We start from the raw sequence: 9,792 nt of genomic DNA, 5'->3' as shown, positions 1-9,792 counted from the left end.
TGTGCTTTTCCAGCACCACTCTGATCTAAACATTTGGAAGACGCTGGCGAGTTTATAATTGGGTGCAATAGGGGAATGGCGAGTGACATGACACTAATGTTCGTATAGCTATTCTTGAGGAGGCTTGGTGTGCAATGGATAGTGTCTGGCCTCGGAGCCAGAAACTCTGGGTTGCAATCCCACTCCGGGTTTTGATGTCCTGGAAAGGGGCGTTCGTAACATGGACAAACAGATTGGGCACCTACTCGGAAATCGTCCCAACGCTCAACAATAGCAGCAGGACAAAACTCACGGTTAGCCACGTGGCGGGAAGAAAATTGGGGATTTCAGTATCCGTATCTCCAAGGCTGCAAAGTTGTTGCCACAGCAACGCAGAGCCCTTCGTTGTAGTTGGTCACTCTGCCTGGTGGCTGGGTGCGAATGAGATTGGGTTCAGTGGCATGGGAGTGGAACAAACTCAGACAGTGACTGAGATGGGGGGAGAGAGAGATGGATAAAGACACTGACATGAAGCAAGGACGCAAGATCCAAGTCATTGAACTTCGAAGTCTCATATCAAGTTCCTTATAGCCGGAGGTTATCCTCAGAGAAAAGAGGAAAAATAAAAGAATAAGAGAGAGAGGGGGGACTATGTGTGAGGGGGTTGGTGTGAGGGGAAGTGAGGCAGGCGAGTCGTACATAGACAAGTGTGCGGAGGTTGTGCTGAGAGAGATTCAGAGCAGGCTTCTGTGTACAGATAGCTGTGGGGCTGAATGCTTTGATGAAGTGTGTGTGAGACTTTCCCGAGTGTGTTGATGATGCGAAGGAGAAGGACAGTGAGTAATAATCCTGGATTTGATTTAGTTTTAGTTACGCCAACAGTATCTGGAGGTAGAGTTTCTGCTCGGCAACTGGGAGACTCACAGACCTGGGGACAAATCAGAAATAGCCTTCAACGAGAGGGAGGGAGAAAACAAGACAATGAGTATGTGTGTGTGTGAGAGAGGGAGATCATCAGGAAGCAAGTACAGAAAATGGGTGCAGTGCTGTCGAGTTTTACCATCCAAGTTAAACAGCAAAGCCATCTGCAAGGTAAGTGAATTTATGTTAACAGTGCAGAGCCAAGTGCAGGCAGTGAGAGAGATTCTGTAAGGTTCCAGTTCGTGCCTACTACTGCCAGTGTGTGGTTTCTGGAAGTGATTCAGTGATTGGTACCCCAACCAGATTACCGAAATACCTACTTCAGAAACACAGGTGAAGGTGGCAACAGCCTTGAGTGTAAACAGCCATGTTGGGACGTGGAAGCGAAGAGTTTTCCTGTTTTCCCATCAAACAGCCTTGAAGCTTCAGGAGCACCGAACTGTGAGGGAGACTTCTTCCTCCCTCTCAGTGTACCTCCATCCCGTTTGGTGACTGGCTGACAAGGAAGCAAATGACAAAAGTTTCTTCAAGTCAGTGCTTAACTGAGTAGGGTGTGAATGTAACACTTTGGACTCTGAGCCAGGAGGTTACACGTTCATTCCATTTGGGGTGACACTCCGCTGCAGTACTGACAGAATACTGTACTGTCAGAAGTGCAGAAGACTTGCTAAACTCAGGCCCTCCCTACTCTCTCTGGTAGCTAAAAATCACATCATATCATTTTAAGAATAATTCAGGTCAATGTCCCTTGGTGGGGGTGGGGCGGGGTGGAATTATTGGAACAAATTCTGTGAGGTGGTATAAATGGTCATTTAACAAGGTAATGGATTAAACAAAGACAGTGAGTATGGAATCTTTAAGGGAAAGGTTGTGGTTAAAAAAATTGATTTATTGAATTCCCTGAAGAAACAATAAGAAGTGTGGATGTGTGTTTGGTGTAGTCTCAATAGATTTGGCAAGGCTTTTGATATGGCTCCACATTGCAAACTGGTTAGAAAATCACATTTTGTGATCCAAGGTAGAAAATGGGAGTGATCTGAAATCAGCTCACAGGCAGGAAGCATAGGATCCCAGTAGGACACAGAACTGGATCCCTTGCTATTTGTGATAAAAATCAGTGACTTTACCTTCGAGCCATGGGCATGACTAAGAAAACTACAGATGAAGCAAAAATTGATTTTGTTGTTGTTTGTGAGGACGGCAGCAGTTGACCAGAGGGTGATATTATTGGATGTGCAAGATGGGCAGAAAACTGGCAAATGAAATGCAATCAGAGGAAATATGAGGTAATGCATTTAGAACATAGGACATAAAATATTACAGCACAGTACAGGCCCTTCGGCCCTCAATGTTTCACCAACCTGTGGAACTGTTCTGAAGCCCATCTAACTTATACTATTCCGTTCTCATCCACATGCCTATCCAATGACCATTTAAATGCCCTTAAAGTTGCCGAGTCTACTCTACTGTTGCTGGCAGTGCGTTCCATGCCCCTACTACCTCTGACATCTGTGCTATATCTATCACCCCTCAATTTAAAGCTATTTCCCCTCGTGCTAGCCATCACCATCCAAGGAAAAAGGCTCTAATTGTCCACCCTATCTAACCCTCTGATTATCTCATATGTCTCAATTAAGTTGCCTCTCAACCTTCTTCTTTCTAACGAAAACAGTCTCAAAGCCCTCAGCCTTTCCTTATAAGACCTTCCCTCCATACCAGGCAACATCCTAGTAAATCTTCTCTGAACCCCTTCCAAAGCTTCCATATCCTTCCTATAATGTGATGACCAGAACTGTATGCAATACTCCAGTGTGGCCGCACCAGAATTTTGTACAGCTGCAGCATGGCCTCATGGTTCTGAAACTGAATCCCTCTACCAAAAAAAGCTAACACACCATAGGCCTTCTTAAAAACCCTATTTACCTGGGTGGCAACTTTCAAGGATCTATGTACCTGGACATCAAGATCTGTCTGCTCATCTACACTACCAAGAATCTTACCATTAGCCCAGTACTCTGCATTCCTGTTACTCCTTCCAAAGTGAATAACCTCACGCTTTTCCACATGAAACTCCATTTGCCACCTCTCAGCCAAGCTCTGCAGCTTATTTATGTCTCTCTGTAACTTACAATATCCTTCATCACTACCCACAACTCTACCGACCTTAGTGTCATCCGCAAACTTACTAACACATCCTTCTACACCCGCATCCAGGTCATTTATAAAAATGACAAACAACAGTAGACCTAAAACAGATCCTTGCAGTACCCCACTGGTAACTCCAGGATGAATATTTCTCATCAACCATCACCCAATCATCAGCCAATTTCTGATCCAAACAGCTAAATCACCCTCAATCTCATGCCTCCATATTTTGTGCAATAGCCTAAGGGGAACCTTATCAAATGCCTCACTGAAATCCATATACACCACATCAACTGCTTTACTCTCGTTCACCTGTTGGTCACCTTCTCAAAGAACTCAATGAGGCTTGTGAGGCACAACCTACCTTCACAAAACCATGTTGACTACCCTTAATCAGCTTATTCCTCTCTGGATAATTATAAATCCAATCTCTTATAACTCTTTCCCACACTTTACCCACAGCCGAAGTAAGACTCACTGGTCTGTAATTGCCAGGGTTGTCTCTACTCTCCTTTTTAAACAAGGGAACAACATTTGCTATCCTCCAGTCTTCTGGTACTATTCCTGTAAACAATGACGACATAAAGATCAAAGCCAAAGGCTTGGTAATCTCCTCCCTGGCTTCCCAGAGAATCCTAGGATAAATCCCATCCGCTCCAGGCACTTAGACAATAGACAATAGGTGCAGGAGTAGGCCATTCTGCCCTTCGAGCCTGCACCACCATTCATTATGATCATGGCTGATCATCCTCAATCAGTATCCTGTTCCTGCCTTATCTCCATAACCCTTGATTCCACTATTCTTGAGCACTCTATCCAACTCTTTCTTAAATGAATCCAGAGACTGGGCCTCCACTGCCTTCTGGGGCAGAGCATTCCACACAGCCACCACTCTCTGGGTGAAGAAGTTTCTCCCCATCTCTGTCCTAAATGGACTACCCAGTATTTTTAAGCTGTGTCCTCTGGTTCGGGACTCACCCATCAGCGGAAACATATTTGCTGCCTTCAGAGTGTCCAATCCTTTAATAATCTTATATATCTCAATCTGATCCCCTCTCAGTCTTCTAAACACAAGGGTATACAAGCCTAGTCGCTCCAATCTTTCAACATAAGATAGTCCCGCCATTCTAGGAATTGACCTTGTGAACCTACACTGCATTCCCTCAATAGCCAGAATGTCTTTCCTCAAATTTGGAGACCAGAACTGCACACAATATTCCAGGTGCGGTCTCACCAGGGCCCTGTACAGCTGCAGAAGAACCTCTTTGTTTCTATACTCAATCCCTCTTGTTATGAAGGCCAGCATGCTATTAGTTTTCTTCACTACCTGCTGTGCCTGCATGTTTGCCTTCATTGACTAGTGTACAAGAACACTCAGATCTCTTTGTACTGCCCCCTTACCTAACTTGACTCCATTTAGGTAGTAATCTGCCTTCCTGTTCTTGCCACCAAAGTGGATAATCATACATTTATCCACATCAAACTGAATCTACCATGCATCTGACCACTCACCTAACCTGTCCAGGTCACCCTGTAATCTCCTAACATCCTCCTCACAGTTCACCCTGCCACCCAGCTTTGTATCATCAGCAAATTTGCTAATGTTACTATTAATACTATCTTCTATATCATTAATTTGTATTGTAAAAAGCTGCGGTCCCAGCACTGATCCCTGCGGTACCCCACTGGTCACCGCCTGCCATTCCGAAAGGGAGCCATTTATCACTACTCTTTGTTTCCTGTCAGCCAACCAATTTTCAATCCAAGTCAGTACTTTGTCCCCAATATCATGCGTCCTAATTTTGCTCACTAACCTCCTATGTGGGACTTTATCAAAGGCTTTCTGAAAGTTCAGGTACACTACATCCACTGGATCTCGCTTGTCCATCTTCAGAGTTACATCCTCAAAAAATTCCAGAAGATTAGTCAAGCATGATTTCCCCTTCATAAATCCATGCTGACTCTGACCTGTCCTGTTACTACTATCCAGATGTGTCGTAATTTCATTCTTTATAATAGACTCCAGCATCTTTCCCACCATTGAGGTCAGACTAACTGGTCTATAATTTCCTGTTTTCTCTCTCGCTCCTTTCTTAAAACGTGGTACAACATTAGCCACCCTCCAATCCGCAGGAACTGATCCTGAATCTATCGAACTCTGGAAAATAATCACCAACGCATCCATGATTTCTCGAGCCACCTCCTTCAGTACCCTGGGATGTAGACCATCAGGCCCCGGGGACTTATCAACCTTCAGACCTAACAGTCTCTCCAACACCAATTCCTGACAAATATAAATTCCCTTCAGTTCAGGTCCTTCAGCCACTGTTACCTCTGGGAGATTGCCTGTGTCTTCCCCAGTGAACACAGATCTGAAGTACCAATTCAACTCTTCTGCCATTTCTTTGTTCCCCATAATATATTCTGTTTCTGTCGTCAAGGGCCCAATTTTAGTCTTAACCGTTTTTTTCCCTTTCACATACCTAAAAAAGCTTTTACTATCCTCTTTTATATTTTTGGCCAGTTTACCTTCGTACCTCATTTTTTCTCTGTGTATTTCCTTCTTAGTAATCCTTAGTAATCTTATCCATTTTTACACTTTCCAGAATTGCTAGCACCTCCTCTCTGTGAACCTCAATCCCATCTAGTCTCGCCCATTTGGAGAGGACAAACAAAGCAGGGGAATACACAGTAACTGGCAGGTCCTGAACTAGAGGGGCATAGGTTTAGGGTGAGAGGGAAAGATATAAAAGGGACCCGAAGGGGCAACTTTTTCATGCAGAGGGTGCTACGTGTGTGGAATGAGCTGCCAGAGGAAGTAGTGGAGGCTAGTATAATTACAGCATTTAAAAGGCATCTGTATGGGTATATGAATAGGAAGGGTTTGGAGGGATATGAGCCAATTGCTGGCAAATGGGACTTGATTGGGTTGGGATATCTGGTCGACGTGGATGAGTTGGACCGAAGGGTCTGTTTCCATGCTGTACATCTCTGTGACTCTATGACTGGCATAGACAAAGGCTCATTGGAGTACGTGTTCACTGATCCCTGAGGCCTGGCTAGATGGGTAGTTAAGATAGTGAAGATAACAAACAGTATGCTTGTCTTTATTGTCTAAAGTCAAAAGCAAAGGGCTATATTAAAGCAATAAAATAGGCTACCTAGATCACAGCCACCTTAATGTTTACTGTTCTTAGTTCCAAACTGGAGCAGGAGGAGGCTTCAATTCCATTTGGATCTTTATTCCCCATAAGCCTTTACTCTTCCATCGTTCAAATTACTGTCTAACTCAGCATCGAAAACTGTCAATGTCCCAGCCTCCACAGCTGTCTGGGGAAGACCATTCCAAATACAGCAGCTTCGACCATCTCCCCCAAACTCCCCAACCCCCACCCCCACAATACCAGCACGGGATAGGTTCCAAGATGTGACGTGGAAGCCCAAAACCGCGGATAGGAGTGAACCCATTCATTTAAATGGGAAATTGACCTTCCCGACAGCCCCCGGTCCCTGGTTCTGGAATATTCCCTATAATATATTCAGGCTGCGGTAAACCATAGGTTACTGAAAGCATGGAAACCGGACCCATGGATACGGAGCTCGCCCTGTAGTAACGACCTCCTGAGAGAAGAAGTTCCTCTTATCTCTGACCTATATATAAAATCCAACATTGTGAAATTGTGTCCCCCTAGTTCTAGACTCACCAGGAGGGGAAACATCCTAGAGTCATAGAGATGTACAGCATGGAAACAGACCATTTGGTCCAACTCATTCATGCCGATCAGATATCCCAACACAATCTAGTTCTAATTGTACCAGCTTGCACCACATCCACAGGCAGCTCATTCCACACACGCACCATCCTCTGTGTGAAAAAGTTGCCCCTTAGGTCCCTTTTATGTATTTCCCCTGTCACCCTAAAACTATTCCCTCTAGTTCTGGACTCCCCGACCCCAGGGAAAAGACTTTGTCTATTTATCCTATTCATGCCCCTTATGATTTTGTAAACCTCTATAAGGTTTACAAAATCATAAGGGGCATGATGCTCCAGGGAAAACAGCCCCAGCCTGTTCAGCCTCTCCCTATAGTTCAAATCCTCCAGCCCTGGAAACATCCTTGTAAATATTTTTTGAACCCTTTCAAGTTTCACAACATCCTTCCGATAGGAAGGAGACCAGAATTGCACACAATATTCCAAAAGTGGCCTAACCAATGTCCTGTACAGCCATAACATGACTTCCCAACTCCTATACTCAATACTCTGACCAATAAAAGAAAGCATGCAAAATGCCCTCTTCACTATCCTATCTACCTGTGACTTCACTTTCAAGGAACTGTGAACCTGCACTCCTAGGACTCTTTGTTCAGCAACACTCCCCAATAAGTGTATAAGTCCTGCCCTGATTTGCTTTTCCAAAATCAGCTCCTCACATTTATCTAAATTAAACTCCATCTGCCACTCCTCAGCCCATTGGTCTATCTGATCAAGATCCCATTGTAATGTGAGGTAACCTCCTTCGCTGTCCACTACACCTCCAATTTTGATGTCATCTACAAACTTACTAACTAACAGGGGATTGAGTTTGGCTTTCATTAACAGAGGGATTGAGTTTAAGAGTCATCTTGCAGCTCTATAAAACTTTGGTTAGACCGCACTTGGAATATTGTGTCCAGTTCTGGTCGCCCTATTATAGGAAAGATGTGGATGCTTTGGAGAGGGATCAGAGGAGGTTTACCAAGATGCTGCCTAGAATGGAGGGCTTATCTTACAAAGAGAGGTTGACTGAGCTCGGACTTTTTTCATTGGAAAAAAGAAGGAAGATAGGGTACCTAATTAAGGTGTACAAGATAATGAGAGGCATAGATAGAGTTGATAGCCAGGGCAGAAATTGTTAACATGAGGGGTCATAGTTTTAAGCTGTTTGGCGGAAAGTATAGAGGGGATGTCAGATGCGGGTTCTTTACGCAGAGAGTTGGGAGAGCATAGAATGCGTTGCCAGCAGCAGTTGTGGAAGCGAGGTCATTGGGGACATTTAAGAGACTTCTGGACATGCACATGGTCACAGAAATTTGAGGGTTCGTACATTAGGTTTACCTTACATGAGGATCAATGGTCGGCACAACATCGTGGGCTCAAGAGTCTGTTCTATGCTGTACTGTTCTATGTTATACCTCCTATGTTCACATTGAAATCATTTATATAAATGATGAAAAGTAGTGGACCCAGCACCAATCCATGTGGCACACCACTGGTCACAGGCTTCCAATCTGAAAAGCAACTCTCCACCACCACCCTCTGTCTTCTATCTTCGAGCTAGTTCTGTATCCATATGGCTAGTTATCCCTGTAATTCCATGAGATCTAACCTTGCTAACCAGTCTCCCATGGAGAATCTTGTTGAAATGCCTTACAGAAGTCCATATAGATCACATCCAATATCTGCCCTCATCAATCCTTTGTTACTTCTTCAAAAACTCAATCAAGTTCATGAGACATGATTTCCTATGCACAAAGCTATGTTGACTATCCCTAATCAGTCTTTGCCTTTCCAAATAAGTATGAATCCTGTCCCTCAGGATTCCCTCCAACAATGTGCCCAACACCGACGTCAGGCTCACCGGTCTATAGTTCCCTGGCTTTTCCTTACCACCTTTCTTAAATAGTGGTATCACATTAGCGTTGCATATTCAAATCCCCTCAGGATCTTATACGTTTCTATAATATTACCACACATTACAGGGTGAGCTCTGTATCCATGGGTCCAATTTCTGCAGTTTCAGTTACCTGTGGTTTATTGCGGCCTGAACATTTTACAGGGAACATTCCAGAATCAGAGACCGGGGACTTGCTGGGAAGGTAAATTTCCCATTTAAATGAATGGGTTCGCTCCAATTTGCGGTTTTGGGCTTCTGCGGCAGGTCCTGGAATGTATCCCCCACAGGTATGGGGGAGGGCTACTGTATTCTAAACTGCAATGAGTATCAGCCAAACCTGCTCAACCTTTCGCAAGACAATCCCCTCAGCCAAGTGAACCTTCTGTGAACTACATCCAGTTCAAGTACAGTAATATTTGCTTTATCCAGCTGCACTGGGATCAGGTGGTATCTGGAAAGCAAAAATGTCAGTTAGCCTATGGTTAAACTTTCAACTATTCGGGGGAATGATTCTGACCAGTTCCGTCACACTCACCCCAGACTGACAATGTTGCTATTCCGTATCGTAACATTGATGCTTGTTTGTTTAAAAGGTGCCAAAATCAGAAACACGTTTGTGGTCCCTTGACTGTAAGCATTCACTTTGACACGGTCAGTCTGTTTTAATGATGATGAGAACACCAAAAAAAGACTTCATCTCCAGTGTTAAAGTCAAAAGTGACAGCTAAAGTTGCAAATTCTACCTGTGCTGTTTGTAATGTTTACCTGGATGTGGGTACAAGTGGCAGTGCGTGGGTTTCATAATGAATAATATTTTGGACCAATTTTGTAATCTGGCAGTCTTTTACCACGTGGTTTGATGGTACACTCTGAGTTTAGGTTTGAGAGTGTCTGGTCAAAGAAAAGGGAAAGTCATGAACAGTCTTCTGGCTTAGAATTCAAGGTTGCATCCTTTATTATAAATTATTACTAAATACTGCTCTATATGGATACACTGGGCTCTGATCTTAGAGTTATACAAGTTAACTTCTAATATAGTTGTAGATTCATAACATCATACAGTATGGAAACAGACCCTTCGGACCAACTCGTC

The 9,792-nt window shown here is 43.9% G+C and overlaps 1 protein-coding gene across 1 annotated transcript in view; it reads left to right on the top strand.

The window, feature by feature from the left end:
• Positions 1 to 675: 675 nt before the first annotated feature.
• LOC122556773 (Kv channel-interacting protein 1-like) overlaps positions 676 to 9,792 on the top strand; it is a 315,700-nt gene continuing 306,583 nt past the window's right edge. The window contains exon 1 of the mRNA XM_043703920.1: positions 676 to 1,071. Within this exon, the coding sequence (XP_043559855.1) occupies positions 1,014 to 1,071 (58 nt within the window). The 5' untranslated portion in view covers positions 676 to 1,013. The remainder of the gene's footprint in view (positions 1,072 to 9,792) is intronic.

Source organism: Chiloscyllium plagiosum, chromosome 14 (assembly GCF_004010195.1).
Source record: "Chiloscyllium plagiosum isolate BGI_BamShark_2017 chromosome 14, ASM401019v2, whole genome shotgun sequence".
Taxonomy (NCBI): Eukaryota; Metazoa; Chordata; class Chondrichthyes; order Orectolobiformes; family Hemiscylliidae; genus Chiloscyllium; species Chiloscyllium plagiosum.
This window is presented reverse-complemented; position numbering and strand designations above follow the sequence as displayed.